The sequence below is a fragment of the Bacillus rossius genome, chromosome 1 (genome assembly GCF_032445375.1).
Source record: "Bacillus rossius redtenbacheri isolate Brsri chromosome 1, Brsri_v3, whole genome shotgun sequence".
In the NCBI taxonomy this organism is placed as follows: domain Eukaryota; kingdom Metazoa; phylum Arthropoda; class Insecta; order Phasmatodea; family Bacillidae; genus Bacillus; species Bacillus rossius.
Window position 1 is genome coordinate 109,755,897 of NC_086330.1, and position 18,752 is coordinate 109,774,648.

Sequence of the window (18,752 nt, forward strand, 5' to 3'; positions counted from 1 at the left end):
TTAGCACGACTAATTCGTTCCTAAAAATGCTCGTGTTATTCGAAATTGCGTATTCTGAAGCATTAGTTTCCATAAATAACAAGGCTTATTTATTTAATGTGTTCTAAAATTGTGTAGGAAAATATACTTTACGTAATATAAATGCGTTGAATAACACTCAACTATTAATATGTCACACCATTTATCTTTATATGCCTCCCATCGCACTTTGTTTGACAAATACGACACAGCGTAACGGGAGATAGGGTACGTGGTTATGTACTTTATCGTCAGTCGGCTGGCTGACTTGCCCGCCCGGGCGTGACCTTCAACTCACGTCGCGTATCTTTCCAAACCATCCTTTACTGACAAGTGCAACCGATATTACTTTCCGGATAATTACATTTTAATTTTTCAAAAATTACAGTACCTACTTATTCGCGTATCACCACCTGGTTCACACCAATCCTCTCAGGCCAATGATTATTTTTTTCTTTGCGACATTCATTTAACAACTTTTTCCGCGTGAAGCATCTGTTCATTTCTGTTCCGGTATCTAATGCCAAATATATTCCCGCTAGTACAAACAACAGCATCAGACTTATGTAAACTTTTGATAAGAGTCCTTATTTCGTACGATTGTGTGCACAGTTGACTTGCTTAAAACTAAAGTGCGACCAACATAAGCATGGCCTTCATGACAATCTGCGCGCCGTAATACTTCTAGTTTTGTCTCAAATACTTGAACACGGTGCATTATGAGTAGGGACTGGAAAATTTCGCGGTTTCAATGACCACTAGGATAGACTCCACGATTCTCTCCTACTCGGGCAACTATCACCTGGTCATAGGCTACCGACTCGGGACACCTGTTTACTGCGATTCTTATGATTCGATACTTCTTTTGTTGAGTGTTTGCCATTGGCTCAGAGTCCTTCAGGTAAATTGCGGTCCAATCACCGACGCAGCATTAAGCTAAACATTTTTGGATTCCAGCCTGTCTCGAAAGGAATCCACGAATTTTTCCGGTCTCTAATTATGAGTGATCAAGCACGTTCAGTTACCGGAAGCTGAATGGGCAGACGTTTCTTTTGTCTGAGTGAAATTCCCTGCCACTGGCTAGACTGAGTTCACGGACCGGTTTGTGGCCAGGCGACAACGATACGGCACGGCGGCATACGCGCGGACGTAAAACATTTGGTCCTTTACTCTTCATAGCCGCAATTTAACTTGCCATAGCTGATGCTTGTACGACAGCCTATAGCGTAGTCAAACCTGCGGGCACATCTCTTCCTCCCTTGTTTGGCTAACTGTATCCCACAGCACATCTGTTGTTTACAGAAGTTGAAACAGACTTCGTGGCGTCATGCTTGACTTTTTTTTTTGCCTGCCGAGATTTCGTGCTAACTGAAATTTGCAGACGTGCTATTCAAGACTGGGGCAGTAAAATTCACATCGCGCTAAATGAATCCGCGCAATCTGAAGACGTGCTAAGTAAGGGATAGGTGTATTCCCTGACCTTTCCTGACCAATTACAACTTCCCTGACTTTCCCCTGATAGTCCATAATGTGGACTTACTGTATAACCAATTCTTAGAAATAAAACAGCAAAAAAAAAGATAAATAAAAAATAAATAAATAAACATGCAAAAGCTGAACTTATGCACAACCAGAAATGTCGCCAATGAGCAATATAGAATATAAACTTGAATAGTAAAAATTAACATATACACTTTATAACTTCTGGAATTTAATCAACTATAAACTACCCATTTAATATTACAAATTTAATGTCAAGAAATATGTTTAAAGTTTTAAGATAATGATTAAATATTTGGTTCTAATCTACAGAATATTGCGAAGAAACACACACACAGTAGCAAGCATGCTGGCCAAATTGGACACAATAATTTTCTGATAAAATAAAAAAGTTTAGAAAAAACAAAATGCAAATGTAAAGCTGAAAAAAAAAAAAAAAAAAAAAACTAAAGAAATTAACAAGCTGTCAGTTTTGTGCTAAACAATTCTGTACATATAGCTTTAAAAAATGGACTATTAGAATTATGTTGCTTTGCCTTGTCTTAATTAGCACAAAATACTGGAAACGAAAAACCTGAATGAGTTATGATAAGGTTTACATAAACTAAAAGTTTATAAAATAACATTATAGACTTTCTTCTGTTACATGAAAAAAAAATTCATGCAAAGGTCAAGCAATTAAAATTGACAGCTTAGCAAAAATTTAACTTCTAGTGAGCAAGGGAAAAAAAAAAACCAAATAAAAATAATATTAGGCTTAGCTTCAACATGCCTTTTCTCTCTCTAGCAGCTGCAGTTTCGCCTAGAATGTAAAAAAAAAGTGAACACCAATTAACATAATATATGCCCTAAGCTTAAAGGCAAGATTATATGGTGAATAATATTATTATTGTAACTGAAAAATATTACTAATCAAAATGCAAGTTCATAATCTAGTCAAAATACAAAATTTAAATATTGTAGTAATTTTTTTTTTCAATAAATTATCAAATAAATGATATATTATTAATCTGGCTTTTTAACAGTAAATTAATCAATAACAGGCTGGGAAAAAAAATATATATATATATATATGTATATATTTCAGCTCATTTAGCTCCCACCTTGTAATACTAAAAGATAGCAAGGACAAAAAAAATAATATGTAATTTGATGGCAATAATATTTTACAACAGATATTTCTAAATATTGTAACGGGTACCCAAGTACCCAGAAGTATTTGGGCCCTCTGCCCCTAATGTGGGTGGTGATACCGCCTGCAACACTATGGGCGGCACATGCTATTCAACTGTGTTCAATTCTAGTGGTTCGGCAGACTTCGGAGGTTGTTGGCTGTTGGGTCCGCACTGAACCAGGGCGGAATTCCACTATGCTTTTCCACCACCACCACCATATTTACTGGAGAGTTCTCTACAGTTTTGACCGTTGGAGAATTGAGTATAGGTAAATAGCCCCCTTTGATCAGAAGCAGACCACCGAGCGACAACATCTGAAGGACACGTCACACTGCCAAAGATCCGCCGTCTACACCCGTCAAACTGCCGCCTGTCAAGTTGAGAAGTTGGATATTGGTGAGCTACACATTACGTACAAACAGACTTAAATTGTCACCGATGCCAAGTAATTGTTGTGGCGACAAGATAGAAGAATACTGGAGGCATTGTGAAACTCAGGCTGTAGTATTTCGAGTAAGTTGTCTTCACAATTGGGCTAGGAGACAAGCGTGTGCAGGGGCAGAGGCCAGAAGTTGTAGTACGAATAGCAGTGACGGTGTGTGTAGCAGTTAGTGCTGTGTCGTGAAACTGACTATATTTCGCTGTGGCACGATTACCACGGACTGCTAATATCGGCGGAGACACTTTGTTTGCGAAGAGCCAATACACACGTAAGTATTTCTCACTTGAGACCAGAGCGAGTAGTAACTGGAAACGAACAACCTCGCTTCGTTAAGTAAGTATTGGCTGTTCATTGACTTGTAACGACCAAGGAGTTGCAGCGTTTGTGGCCCGCGACACTTTTCTATTGGGGTGCCCCTTTACCATTGGGGGGCCAAACGAGGATTAACGAGATGCCTGTATGACCCGAGGAGTGCTGCTGAAATCTGTGTCTGGTAGCTGGTACCTGTACGCCAAGGGACAAGTCGCAGCCCTGGTCTTCTCTACGAGGCCAAACGAGTTGGAGGAGTGAGCAACAGTCTGAGGAACAGCTGTCGTCACTGCAAGTTGCGGACTGGCGTTGAAGGCAAGTAACTGCGGCATTGTGTCCTGCTTCATTCAGCTGGGAATTAATTTATAAATGTCATAACGTAATTGTCTGGAAGTTTTATCCTCGAGCTGCAATTGCCGTGGGGCAAATATGTAAACAAGAAACAAATTTTTGTAAGACGTTAATATTTAGTCCGCACCTAGCGGTTAGTTTTGATATCTGGGTGATAAATGATAAACTCATTAGATTGTAATGATCTTGTATCTACTTCTAAGAGGACATTAAAATTAATGGTACCAGTTGTAAATAACAATCTCCTATATTCTTGTGTGTTGGTACCATTCAGCATTAATCATATTGTTGTTGATAAACCGCCCAGCCAATATTGTAATGTTTATTCACCAGGGCTAATGTAACACTTAATATAATATATTTGTCTTGTGATGCTTTTATATAAATATTTTGTGTTTGGGATTTATAGTGTCATATATATTGTTTGTTTTTGATAGCATAGGGTGCTGCCTTGCACAACAGCTAGTTCAGACACGGTTTTGGCTGAGCAGGAGTAAGGGTGTTGTGTTCACCTGCATTAAGGCACTTCAATAATCCCATGTAATTATTTGTTCACTGAGTCGGGTTAATCTGAGATGACTCCCTGTAATGAAGACCAGCTATATGCATTGCTACGAGGATGTCATGAGTGTTATAGGATGTCCCCAAAAATTGTTACTCAATTTTGATTGATAAAAAAATTGTGCCTTAAAACTTTGTACATCACTCTAGCTAACATTTTAAGTTTCTTGTGAATGTTTTAAGTTTCTTGTGAACCTTTCCTGTAGGGGTGGGGCTAAAGTATATCAGGTAAAAATTGACATGAACATGTAGTACACATACGCAGTTTGGTTTGCAACATGGAATATAAATTCTGCTAATTTGTATAGAAAATTAAAACAATACATTGACAGAGAGAAAAAATTAAATTCTCTGCAAAACTTTACAGTGTTAAAGCAGCAAATTAAAATCAAAAATTTTTTTCCAGCATTACAAGACGATGTATGTTTATACAGCTTAAATAATTTTTTTGGATAAAATTGCTACATATAAAACAATTTAAAATTACTAATAGGCAAGATTTATAAATGTTGCAATGTATATTTATAAAAATAATACCATTCTATCTTGCCTTTAAGCTATGTCACAAAAAATAAAAACAAAATAAATTGCATAAAGCATCACTTAACAGTACTTAATAACAAAAAAGATCATGTTAACTACTTTCATTTCCTAACATATTGTGAAGTAGTTCATTAATTCTGTATTTAAAATTTTACGTGAGTTAAACTTTCGGCTGGTTCTCAAGAATTGCAACAAAAAAAAAAGATCAACTGTTTCCACTAGGTGAAAAAATGAACTCATTAGAATACAAGCCACATGTTTTCTTCTATGTTTTCTAAAACAACATTTGGCTTACACATTCACTATTTCTATTACTTTGTCATTAATATTGGTTTTAACTTATAATCCTGATGGGAATAGAAAAATAGAATTGAGGGAATTAAAGAACATAGATAAAACTGATATTACATCACATTTAAAGAACCACGTCCCATCTGACTTGCAACATAGTAGTGGGCTTTAAAAGTATCTGCTAGAATCTAAGACACTATTGATTATAAGACAAATGTATATATTTGTTTAGTTATTATTTTTTAAATAAAATTGGTTGAGTTTAAGATGCAGTTCCACTTTAAATAACTTTTTTCCAGGCCTCACATTCAGTTATAAGAGCATCAACCCGTGCAACTCCTGTCACACATACTGTGAGCCTAGCCCAGCGTGCCTTGTGCATAGAACTGTGCCATCACATGAGTCTCACTTTTATTGCCTTGCACACTGCACTGCTGCAGTGCCGCCTCACAGATCTCGTCTTGCATTTTTAGATGGCACGGTTCCAAGCCACTCTAGCATTTTCTTCCCCTCTCCGTCCCCCTGCCTTTTCATCATGACATTCCCCCTCATCTTCCTACCCAGTATATCCTCACTTGGTCCATCTCCGCTCGCAAAAGTAGTCCCCGCAGGAAGCCATGTTCATATCCCTCCGCTCGACCTTTGGCCCATGCGATAATTACACATCTTCCCACTGATCCTGCTACACTTCTCCAGGTGGTCATTAGTCAACTTTATTCTGTAAACCAACCTCAAGATTAAGCAAGCAAAAAATTTTGAAGTAGCATAGTGTAGAAATAGTTTCCCACCAACAAAACTTTTAATTAAGATTGTTATGTAAGTTATGTAAATATTTTTGTGTCTAGATACAGTTTTCCCAATTTGGATTTTTCTCCACCGTCAACATGCTCTGATTCATAACTAACTCACATCATTGGTAAGTGGATGCGACGGAACCCAACCCAACATAGATTCATCCCTCAGCCAAAGTTTCTAGCACCTGTAGTTGGTCTAATCAGATGTTAGTTTTTAATCCAGCCCTCTCTGTGTGCATTATTATATGATAAATGTTCTTAGAGAAAACAATATTGTACACCTAATTCATAAATCAGAGTTATGTAAATAATCTTTAAAAATGTTCCATCTTAAGTACAAAATAAACAGAAACAACAAAAATGAACTATGTCAACGCACAGAGGTTTGAAATGAAAACCTTCTCTTGTTATCACATTTAAATATGAACACATAATAAGCAACAGTTTCAGAAGAACTTGTGTTTAATCCTCTTTTTCCAGTTACTGTGACTTTTATTTTGCATTCTGTGTCTTGTCTGAAGAAAAGCCACAAGCCGCAAAATCTTGATAATTTTTTTTGGCATATTCTTGTGTTGTTATTCATTATAAACTATTTTCATGACAAAAATCCAAGTTGTATGTTGAACTGTTTGAAATTCTTAAACACATCACTTTTTCTTTTTTCCTACAACATTATAGTTAAATTATCATTCACTGACCTCTTTTCTTAATTATTTAATAAACCGCCCAATTAAAATTGGAATTGAGTACGACAGCGTAGTCATTTTATCCTACGACATAAAGTACAAAGATGGCTTACTAACTGGGAAAAAATTCCACCCATTTTTCGAATTCATGCTGGATCATTGTTTTTAATAACAGCATATGTACACATTAGGAATATCATCAAAGCATAAAGCAGTAGTACCTGTACATACCTAAAACATAAATACACTGCATGCCAAACTAACAAATAAAGCACACAAGACAACGGGTGCAATATAAAAAATGTTCATTAATCGCGGGGCGTAAATTTAATTGGTGGTAAGGAACGCCAAAACAAGCAATTTTTGTTAAGAAACATACAGCTGGACACACACTGCTACACAGTTATGAGACTAAACAGAACAGCTCAAATCTGAATTCCGCGTGGATGGTTGGTTGTGGTACATTTACCCATTTGTACAGACAAGATTATTTGGTTTTTATATTTAGGTCAATTTCGTTTTTAAAACACAAGATTTCTGTGTTATTGTTTTCATTCATATACACTGTGTTTATTCATAGAAATGGTGTATTATGTAATAAATATGAAATTAACAAATTTCTAAATACTTATTTCACCAAAATTCAGTAGAATCCAGATTATCCAAGGTAATGACAGGCAAAGGGTCCACGGATAACCGAAAAACACAGTTAAAGCAATGTCAAAAAAAGTAATTGAAATTTTTTTATCCCGACTACCTAGACAAAAACTTTAACACTTGTCACTCAAAGTAACGCCCTAATTTGTTCCAGTAAAACAGAGTGCTAATCAAAACAGTTCTAGTCACATAGGTACTTTTTTTTTATAAGAGAGTCTTTTAATCAAAATAATTGATTTTCCAAATAGGTAAGTGTGATTGCTGACTACCAATTTAATAAAGAAACTACTCCCCTTAAAATTAATTTACAGTATTAATACACATCTAAATACATTTGAAATACATTGATTGAAATATGTGTTGAGTAACATTCAGAGATTAAATAAACTAAAATTAAATTTAAAAATTCACTTACTACATTGTTTACATAATAGAGCTTGATTATAACATTATTTTTTCCTACGTAGGCACTACCAACATTTTTGAGTTACAAATTAATAATGTTATTGATGAAAAGATATATTTAAGTTCTAATAAAAATTAAAAAAAAAAAAAAAAAAAAACCATAAACTAAACATTTTCTATCATTAGAAAGATTATAACATGTTAACGTAATTCCCGACTCTGTTGTTTACTAATTTGTGTGTCAGCCATAATTTGCAACTAGAGCATCCTAGTGGCTTACTGTAAACTAGCCCTGAAAGCTTCTGGCTTTTCTCTCCTGAGATGCTGTTGACATACAGGATGGCTGAATATAATGTTTTCTCAAAACTTGGGTGGCGTCTGAAATAATGATGCAATGAGGAAGCGAATAGCTATTTAGGAAAAGCAAAATATTGTTAATTGATTTGTTACATTACTAATTCATTGCATTTTATATTTAAAGCTGCACAAGAGCCATTGCCATTGTCCATGCACGAAAATAAAGAGTCAAAAATTATTTTTGTTTTTATGGTTCATGAAAGTGAAATATGGCACGGTTAATCCGCAAACCGGATAACCTGCATCTGGATAATCGGGAGTCTACTGTAGTCTCGTTTTGACTGACACATGATGCACTTATACAATAAAATAATAAATAATAAGGATGTCTCAAAAAGAACTACGAACTCAGAAAAATAAAAATAAATCAGCATATTTTCGAGTGTTTGAAAAATGTGCCGACATGATTAATGTAAAAATACATAACTAATAAGAAATGCAAAATCAACCAAAAATGTTAATTTTTTCCAATTCGTTTATATATTTTGGTACAAAATTCATGCTAAATAATTACATTCAACGAATTTACGATGATAAAGGTTAACATTTTTATGGTTTGAGTTAAGTATGTCAAATTGCTCGTTGATTTGAATTTTTAAATTTCATTTTGGTACTAAATGATGTATTAACTTATATTTTGGTTTTAAATGGTGTATTAACTTATATTTTGGTGCTAAATGATGTATTAACTTATATTTTGGTGCTAAAATGATGTATTAACTTACATTTTGGTGTTATGTGTTGTATTGATTTGCTTTGCTGTGTTATTTCAGTTTTACAGCAATTCACCATATAATCTTGTCCCTACCCATTTGGCTTTGGGCGATCAGTGCAGTGTTGACTTTTCAGTGAGTACGGTGCTGTGATTAAAGAATTTACAAACAATAACGGCACTGCAGTTTTCAATATTCACCAACATGCATGTGGTGTACGGGAGGGAAGGCACAAAGAATTGCAACAGAAGCAGTTCGCCTTTACTGAGGGTGCTTGCACCTGTACCAGATAGGAAGATATTCTCACGTATTAACCAGTGAAGGCCTGAACCTGGAAGTTACAAATCACAAAGGATGATTTTCACTAGAAAGCTCGTTGCTCATACGTATTGCAAACTATCAAATTCCCCGCTTGTCACCTGCTTCTCACGGAGCATTTAAAAAGCATGGCACATCCTTTCTGCAAATAGAGTGGTGCCTAGTTGCACGTTAACTATGAAGTTGTGGACTACTGTATGTGCCTGTAACTTTGCAGGATTGCTTTTTCAGTCGTACATTTCTTAAAGGAAATGTGTTTTGATACACCTTACCACCCATTAAATTTATACCCAGCAATTTTTGAATATCAAGTATAAGTTATGCAATCGCAGTTCTAACAGTGAAAGGAAAATGGGGCAAAAATAAATAAAAAAAAGTTACCATGAAGAGTTAAAAAATATTGTTCAGTATATGATACACAAGATATATGAGATTGGAGAGAAAATAATTTAAACATTTAAACTCAGAGTGGGTAGGCTAACGTTTTGTTTTAAGTTCCTTGAGAACATAGTAATAAACAAAAAATTTCAAATTTATAAATTTTATTTATATATTATAATAAGCTAAACATTCAGGAGTTTGAGGTACGGTCGATCAAAGTTCGGTTTTATTATTTAACTCAATGATGTCACATTATATGTATTAAAAAGTCAAAATCACATATGAGTATGAAAATTGTAAGTACGATAAAACTACAAAAATGTTTAGTTTAGGAGAGTGAGTGAAAAAACCAAAATAAAAAAAGACAACCACAAAATCAATTAATTTACATAAAAATGAGACAGCAGATCTAAAAATACATCTAAAAGAATTCTTTGTATTTACACATTCAAATAAAAATCATGACTTAATTGTTAACATGTACACACAATGTATATGTATTATTAACCTTTATAAGCAATTATGAATAAATGGCATTGTTGAGTACCTATTATAGATACCGTAAACTTTCATTATGCATGTTTTAAATACCAGACGTTTCTGCACTCCAAACATCAATTTAACAACAGTAGGTATTTTTTTTTAGTTTAATTTATTATTATCCACTTAACATAACCCAGTAGCAAATCAGCCTTTACAGAAAAATGCTGATGGTGATTTACCTATAATATTAACATCCAATTGTAATTGTAAAAAATACTAATGTGTGATGTGTATGATACCATTTGTGTTACATTACTTTAATAGTCTAATGGTAAGTGGATAAAAATAATATTGATAAATAAATTATTAGTTAAAAATTCAACTATCTGAAGCACATCGAAAACAAAATTCATTTTCTAAGTGAAAACCCACATGCATATTGAATTCTTCGTAATCTAGGGACAAGATTTTATTGTTTTATTTTTAAGACAATTTCATTTTTAAAACAGGAGATTTCTGTGTTGTTATTTTTATAAATTCACTTTTTCCATAAAGAAACTGTTTTTTCCAACAAATAATATATGTACTCGGATATTTCTTAATACAAATTTCACCAAAATAGTGCCTTTTTGACTTAAATATGGTTCACTTTTACTATAAACTAATCTCTAATATCAATAATGTAATCTCTAATAATTGGGCAGAATTATTGGGAATAAAAATAAATCTGCAAGTAATTGTGTGTTTGGAAAATGTCAAGAGCAGATGTCAGTAATGTAAAAAAACAAAATGAGTAACTGATAGGAGATGCAAGCTCAATCAAGGTAAAATTAATTTTTTACAATCTACTTAGATACATTTTGGTACAAACTTAATGCTGACAAAATTAAATTCATTGAATTTAATATTAAAATTTAAATTTTTACGATTTAAGTATAGAATTTCTAAAATGCAGATTAATTTCTTGATTTTAGTAGAATTTTGATGCATTATAATGTATTAACAAACATGCATTTCAGTGTTTAATAGTGCATAGACATGCTTTTCAGTATTACCTATTTCAGTTTTATCACAATTCACCATATAATTATCTTCACTACTAGGTAACTACACAAAATATTTATTAAAAAGATTGTGCAGAGCTCTTGACATAATGCTATGGAATCACTTGTTTGAAAATACTAGTCACACTAACATAAACCAATATTTCTTAACCAATACAGCATATATACACTGTGATACAACAGAAAGTGTAAAATGATTCTTGGTAACACTATTTCCCTACATAAAACACAACTGTGGTGAGGTGACATAATGCTACTTCTTCAAAATATATACAAGAAATTATTTTTCTTATGAACATTTAAAACAAAACATTGGATGTTATAGCCCGAAAGAGGAAATAAACAGGTTTTGTGAAGTATTCAAGTTGGGTTTTTAACTAGTTGCAAAACTAAAAATTTTGATTTTATATTATACAAAATAAAAGTTTAAAGTCAAGTATCCAGAAGGTCTAGATCTAAGACTGAATTGTTTTATTTTGTGTTGGTTGGGACCTATAAAGTCAGCACTTTAATGTTTATTTGTTCCTACAACTAAAATAATAAAAAAACTGAATTTTTGTCTTCTGCTACAAATTAATATAATCTATTGAATTTTGAAACATTATACTCTTAAAATTTTGTATCTTTTGTGGCTAGCTTCGATTATTCAGAGTGGAATTTGTTAAGATTTCCGGCACTGCCTTCTGAGGGGAAGGAAGGGACATTATGCTCCTTGTATCACTTCCTAAACACAGCCTTCATTGTTAGCTACATGTTTCAACTTTTTCCTATAAATAAATAAAAATTACCATGATAATACAAAGTAAGTTTATCCACACAATCATAAATGATCATATGTTTGTGACAAACATAAACCTTTTCTTGTAACTTTGTAAGTATGTACTATTAGGAGTTTTTTTTATGCTTCAAACATGCTTATGTCTAACCAGAAAGCACTAACAACCATTACCAAACGATTCTGCAGTAATAAAGCTGGTGTGTCTTTGTCCAAAACGAATACTTGTGGAAGTCTACTAATTGACTGCATTCTTAATGAAATAAACTTCATAAACAAAGAAGTCATTGAACATGTGGAGGATGAAGAGAGATACCTCAAGATGAGTGTCTTGCTCCGGCACAGTGTTGTCAGAAGCGGACATGCTTGAGCACGTCTCCTGCAGCATGTGTTGGACTCCCAGTTCTGCACAGAGAAGCACGAGCTGTTGACACACGTGTGTTTCATCTCTGTTAAAAACAAACACTACAAACCATTTCAATGGAATACCTAATGAAGCAAGATAGCATATCAATGACAGAATAAAAATAAACTATGTCTATAAGAATTACACAGAATAGGTAATGTCTGAAGACACACAAACATAACAAAAACACAGCATGTCTGAATTTATGTAAAACAAACGAAAAAAATTTTTTTTAAAGCCTTTGAATGAACGTAAGATGTTTCCAATTATTTTTATCATCAGAGCTGAGAAAAATTCAGAGTTGGGTCAATTCAAAAATATACTGATTATGATTTCAGTTTTGATACTCTCTGCACTAAGTGCAGACATTGAAGACACGAAGAAGTGTTCTCGGTGGTGTCCCTGCCTTCCCCTAGTGATCCTTCCCCTTCCCCCCGAAATCCAGCTCCCGCTCTTTCTCCTCCCTTCCCCACCGCAGTTTCCACGCATGCGCACCCAAACTAGGTTAGGGCTTAAATATGCCTGTTCCCTTGGGTTTCGCTCTTGTTCTAGTCTCTTATTCCCAGAGTTAGTAGTTGGGTGCTGCATGGGCCGATAAGGTGAGTCATGGCTGAAGTATACTTTTTATTTTATTGTAAGTGTAGTACGACATGGGTATACTCGTTAAATAAATGTAATTATTCTTTGTTGTCTTAAATTTTCCAGAATTATGTTTCGGCCTCACACTCTCCAAATTAGATTTGGCTTTATTGCAGTTCTTTTCCTGCGGGCCGACATAAGTTTGTTGTTTAGCTTTGTTTTCAAGCCATGACAAACTTCAGTTCAGAGCCTGAGTTACCACTGAATCGTGTATGGTAATTTTACGGGTTTTCTTCCCATGGCTCTATTCCCCATTTTGCCTGAGTCTTTTCTTGTTAATCGTCTTTTGGATCATTGAGTACTATGACATTTTTTTGTGTATTCCTTGAGTGAACTGTATAACCGCTTGTATAGTACTTGCCATTTATAGGCCTAGATTGTGGCTTCACCTTTTGTATTCTCTTGTCTAACACATCATTTTTAATAGCCTTGAGTTGTATAGCAGCCTTGATCCTTTGGAAGCTAGGGACCATGGCGGGCTATCTCTTATGGGAAAACCGCTTACAGTGTAATTAGTTCGAGGTACACCCACGTGAGTGCATTTGAGCGCTAGTAGTCTGTTTTGTTTACGTTGACTGACATTTTTTCCCGCTTAAATGCTTATGAACTGCGCACAGTTTAGGTTAGCTTATTCCTGTTGATCGTGTAATTTATATTTAGTGTTTTTGTCGTACTTGCGTTATGTCAATATGTACTACACTAAAAACTGTTGTGTGCCGGGTTGTCAAAACAGGACTGAAACCCGTCACAAATTTCCTCGTGTTTGTGACGTGTAAAGATTTCAACACTGGAAAAGTTTGATTGCTTCGCCGAAATTAGCTCTCATTAGTAATAAGCATATTTACAAAGTACCTATAGGATATGCAATAGTCACTTCAGTGCAGATTGTTAATTCTGTACTAACCCTCCAATTGCCAGGTTTGTAATATCAAATTATGCCCTATTATTATCTGTTTTTGTTACTACAAATGTATTCGTTCATGTCGGCATGTTTTTTCAACCCCTTTCAGCAATTATTCGTATTATCAAAAATTGTTTCATGTAACAGTTTTAGATACAAATTATAAGATTTATAAAACAATTCGAACGGTTTTGATAGTGTGCCTAATGAGGGAGTTATGAATTTTTTTGTTCTTGAACCCCTGTTTTTTTCTCCCTTTGCAATACATTTGGCCGAATAAAAAAACTGTTTCAGATGAAAGTTGTACACAATAATTCAATGTTTAACAATAAATAAGATTGTATTTAAAATCTTACATAGTTCTGAACTTCTTTTATTTTCAAAACCAGTTTTTTAAACCTCTTTCTGCAATGTTTCGAATTATCAAAAATTGTTTTTGATAAAAGTTTCAGATAAAAATTATAAGAATAATCAAAAACTTGAATCGTTTTGACAGGTTGCCTAATGAGGGAGTTATGAATTTTTTGGTACAGGAAACCCTGTTTTTCTACCCCTAGCAATCAAGGTTGGTTGTATAAAAAAATTAGTTTGGACAAAAAATAATTGTGTTTTCACAACAATTTATTATATGTTCCATCGGATGTGATATTCATAATATTATGGGAGTTATTGCAATTCTTCTGTTTTTCGAAAACCTTCCCGGTAAATATGTAGTTAAGCGGCATTTGTGAAAAAAAAAAATTAAAAATCCGAAATTTATGTTATTATATGCTCTTTAACTTCCTCTTTTCATTTAACCCGGCGGAGATAAGAAATTCCAAATACTTTAGGAGATATTGCCATTCTTATTTTGTAATACAAGACCTGTCCAATCATTCGACCGTCGCAATTTTTTATTTTGCCGAGTGTTTGTGAATGCCTAATTAATTAAAATGGTCGATTAGGTCAGGTCAGTTACATTATAAATACTTTCAAACTAAGTAGACATTAAAAATAATGTGAATTAATTTTAATGGTGGATTAGTTTTAAAGTATTTATAATGTAACTGACCTGACGTAACAAACCGGGACAAAGGATGAACAGTAAGAACTCGCATATTTTTTTTTTTTTTACTATTTGCAACAATATCCAAATAACAAATAAAACATTAAAATTCAGTACAATCACTGTTTCTTGATAGAATTTGTGCTTTTATGGCACAGTAGGTACATCATATCATTTATAGTGTAGGTACTAACTGTTTTACTATTCTGCAATGTCAATAAATGGTGAATAAATTTTGCCAGTTATATGTACATTCCAATAAATAAATTATATTGTATACAGTTGTCTAGTTGCTGCTTTATACATTTGGCAATATGTTTGCTCTATGTTGTTGCAAATGTACAATCTTAATGCTTTAATAAAGTTATTACAATATTTTATTTCAACTAACAATTTACATGCACACATGTGGTGGGCAGTTCAAAATGCACTGTTAAGGCTTGAAATTCAACTCATAATGTTTTTTTTTTTTTTTTTTTTTTAATTTTGCTTTCCTTCTAACAATTTATGTCAATGTTTATTAAATTTTGCAAACAGAACTTTCATTTATGGTGTATACTCGGTAAATGGAATTTATTGTTTGTAAAATTTAATTAATCATTGGCTCTTACAGTTAAGCAAATTCATTGGTGGAGTTGGAATGCAAGTCTCAATAGTGCATTTTGAAATGCCCGCCACAGTAGTTTTTTTTGGTTTAGTTCGAGCTCCAGCCACCAGGAGCGCTGTAAGCACCGTCAATGTTTGCTCTATGGAAGATATCCATCTATCCCCTCCCTTATCTATGACCTCACCCGAGTCTTCCGCAATCAACGACCGAGAGCAGACGCATCAGCACTCCGGGGACCTCACCGCTTGTATTCTCTGCCAAGTAATTCTGTTAACTTTAATTTCATTTCAATCGCTTTCTTTTAGTCCTCGGAGCAGCTCTCGGTCGGGGGACTGCTTTATTAATTAATTTATGGCCAGTCTCGGTCTTTTTCTGCGTACTACGTAATTCAATATATATGACCACGTGGTGGCTCACCTATAAACCGATTCGTGCCGCGGGCGTTTTGTATAGTTTCAACCGTGTACGTGTGTGAGCGAAATTTGTGGAATAAATCAGGTGTGTGAATTTCACGGATTATTCTTTTATTTTCTATCTGTGTGACCACGTGGAGAGTGACGGCGTGTGGGACGCCTGAGAGCCCACTTCGTAGGGAAAAGCGTGCCCGACGCTGAGAGCGGGCAGGAATTAGTGTTAGATGTTTTCAAGGGGGAATATCACGTCTCACATGGGCGACGTCACGCCCTGAGTTAGGAGTCTCACCGGGTCCACGTGCCGTACCACGTGGTGTCGCCCACTAACGATCCACCGTAAAGCCGACCGATCGACCCCCCCCCCCCCCCCCCCCCCCCGTGTCAAGTGGCTCCCAAGAGCGTGGGGCGTGATAGAAGACGTCTTGTACCGAGACCTGTACAAGCGCGTGAGATAGACGGTTGTTATGCGGAGCGCGTGAGATAGGCGGTTGTTACGCGGAGCGCGCGGAACTAAAGTTCGCGCTGGAACTATTGTTCGCGCGGAGCACATAGCTGGACTCTGGCGTGCCGGCCACGTGGCCAGCCAAGCGAGCACGCTTCCAGGAATTCGCACACAAACACATCCCGGGCGCGGACAGCTGTGTGCAGACAGCTCGCAGGGTGAGTGTGTGAGTGGTCCGCCTTCCGGGCCGCGTGGCGAGGAGAAGCAAGGCAGTACACCGGCCTTACCACCACACACCATCATGGCGGACAGCGCGCAAAGGGGCAGCAGTGCAGGCGCAGTGAAAACCGAGGTACTGTACAATGTGAACGGGATGTACTGTGTGAAATGTGCGCGACCCAAACACGTGTGCGGTGTACTGGGAACGACGTGGGCGGACACGTGTGTGTGTTTAGAGTCGTGCGTGGGTAACCTACCGCTAGTAACACCTGCTAGGACACCGGACTATCTTAGGTGCACGAACACGGCGTGTGACGGACAGGCAAGCGAAGGCACGTGGTGCAAGCAGTGCAGGGCATTCAAACACCGGAAATGCCTAACCAGGGGCGAGGCAGGCAGCACAGAGGGTAACTGGTATCTCTGTACGGAATGCGAAAGTGTGGCGCACGTGAAACATGAGGCGGCAGAGCGGGAGCACCGTGACGTCACGTGGGAGAGGTGGCGCGTAGTTCCGGTAGGACCCATAGAACTTCCGGAGTTTGCGGGGCGGACCAGCGATGATCCTAGGCAATTCTTAACTGCGTGTCGTGGACGGTTGAGTCGCTACGGAGTACCGGAGATAGAGTGGGCGGAGAGAGTAGGCGGTGTGCTACGTGCCGACGCAAAAAAGTGGTCGACCATCATTCGTGAGTTTGATATGCCATGGCCGGAGTTTGTCAGGAGGTTCGAATTCCGGTTCGCGGACGCCCGAACAGAGCTGAGGGTGAGGACGGAACTATTTTGCACGGAGCAAGGACACGCGGAGGCGGCCGAAGCGTTCGTGCTGATGAAGATACGCCTTCACAGACGCCTATTCCCGACGCAAGCACCGGAGGAAGTTTTAGGGCCCGTTATAGAACTCATGCGCCCTGAGGTGTCCGTACATGCGCCACGCGGTACGCTACTCCGCAGAAGAATTCGTGCAGCTCGCTAGGATTGTGGAGCAGGACCTGGGTGCCGTGAAAACGCTCCGCGCAAGCGCCAGAACACCAACGCGGACTGAACCAACTACAATAACAACTCAGGCGGTGGTGCCTTACGTCGCGCCACAAACAGCCGACCGCCACACCGGCGCCCGACCCGGCAGCCAATCACCACTGGCATGGCCAAGGGCGCCCATACCCGGGGGCAGGGGGGGGCCGTGGCCCCCCCCTAGCTTTCAGGGAAGGAAAAAAATATATAGTGTAGTCAGGGGTTTAAAGAAAATTATTTAAATTCGGTATTGTGTAGAAGTGGTTCAACACGAAGATATTATTGTATATCGTTTTTTACATGTTTACTTCATTTTTTATGTTAGTTCAAGCATTAGTTTCTCATGCTGCGATATAAGGTGTTGTGTACAGGGAGAAAACGCTGTTCAAGCGCAACGCCCGTGGCGAGTATTTCCCCTTCGTAATCCTGCCCAAGCTCACGCGATAACACAACACAACAGATTTAGACCAGTCAGAGTTAGATGACGCGTAAGTTGACATGTACTTGTAGACGGCGAAATGTTTTGCTACTTTTTCGTCATAATAATGTGTATGTTCACAAATAACGTCTCAAAACAGAGATTTTTTAATAGTCTTTAGGTCTACCTACAGTTTTATGCATCTGGTCTAGATTTAGTTTAGTGTATTCAGTCAGGATAAATAACTAAAGTGTAAATAAATAAGTGAAAAGTGTAAAGATAAAAACCATTGTTATTATGTAGTGTTTCTTAGTTTTCCTCATTCGTCACATCCGCTCAGAATATTCGCAATTTTTAAAGTTACACAAATAAGAATTATTGTTCAGAAAAGTCTACAACATAAAATTTATTTTGGAATTTTGAATTTAGAGGAAAACCACTTTTTCCCTTATAAAGAGTTTAAAAGGATAAGGATTCCGCTACCTTCAGTAGACTCGGAAGCAATTTACACTGGAATCTCGATTTTACGTACGCTCACGGTCGCTTGGATTGCATTCGTAAAATCGTTATCTTCATAAAATTTTAATCACCCCACCCCGTGAAGATACAGGTTATAATTTATTGAACGGAATATATAATATTAAATAGTAAAAACAATGACTGCCCTCTGCCATCCCCTGCGTTCCCCTTATTTTTTTTTTTAATATTCCACGACTTGCCTCATTTCACGAGTGATATAAAAGTGACATCAAGCGACTAAACACAGTTGCACCACGCATTGCATAATGTTAACTTTCGTGTGGTGACAGTAGGTTGTCCGACATGCCT

The 18,752-nt window shown here is 36.5% G+C and overlaps 1 protein-coding gene across 4 annotated transcripts in view; it reads right to left on the reverse strand.

The window, feature by feature from the left end:
- LOC134542014 (E3 ubiquitin-protein ligase LRSAM1-like) overlaps nucleotides 1–18,752 on the reverse strand; it is a 145,317-nt gene that overhangs the window by 57,979 nt on the left and 68,586 nt on the right. For 2 of the 4 annotated variants that reach the window (XM_063385821.1, XM_063385813.1), the window contains exons 5-6: nucleotides 12,140–12,228; nucleotides 2,291–2,320 (exon numbers count right to left, since the gene is read on the reverse strand). In XM_063385821.1, coding sequence (XP_063241891.1) covers nucleotides 2,291–2,320; nucleotides 12,140–12,228 — 119 coding nt within the window. The remainder of the gene's footprint in view (nucleotides 1–2,290; nucleotides 2,321–12,139; nucleotides 12,229–18,752) is intronic. The other 2 variants (XM_063385832.1, XM_063385843.1) reach the window with 1 other exon arrangement.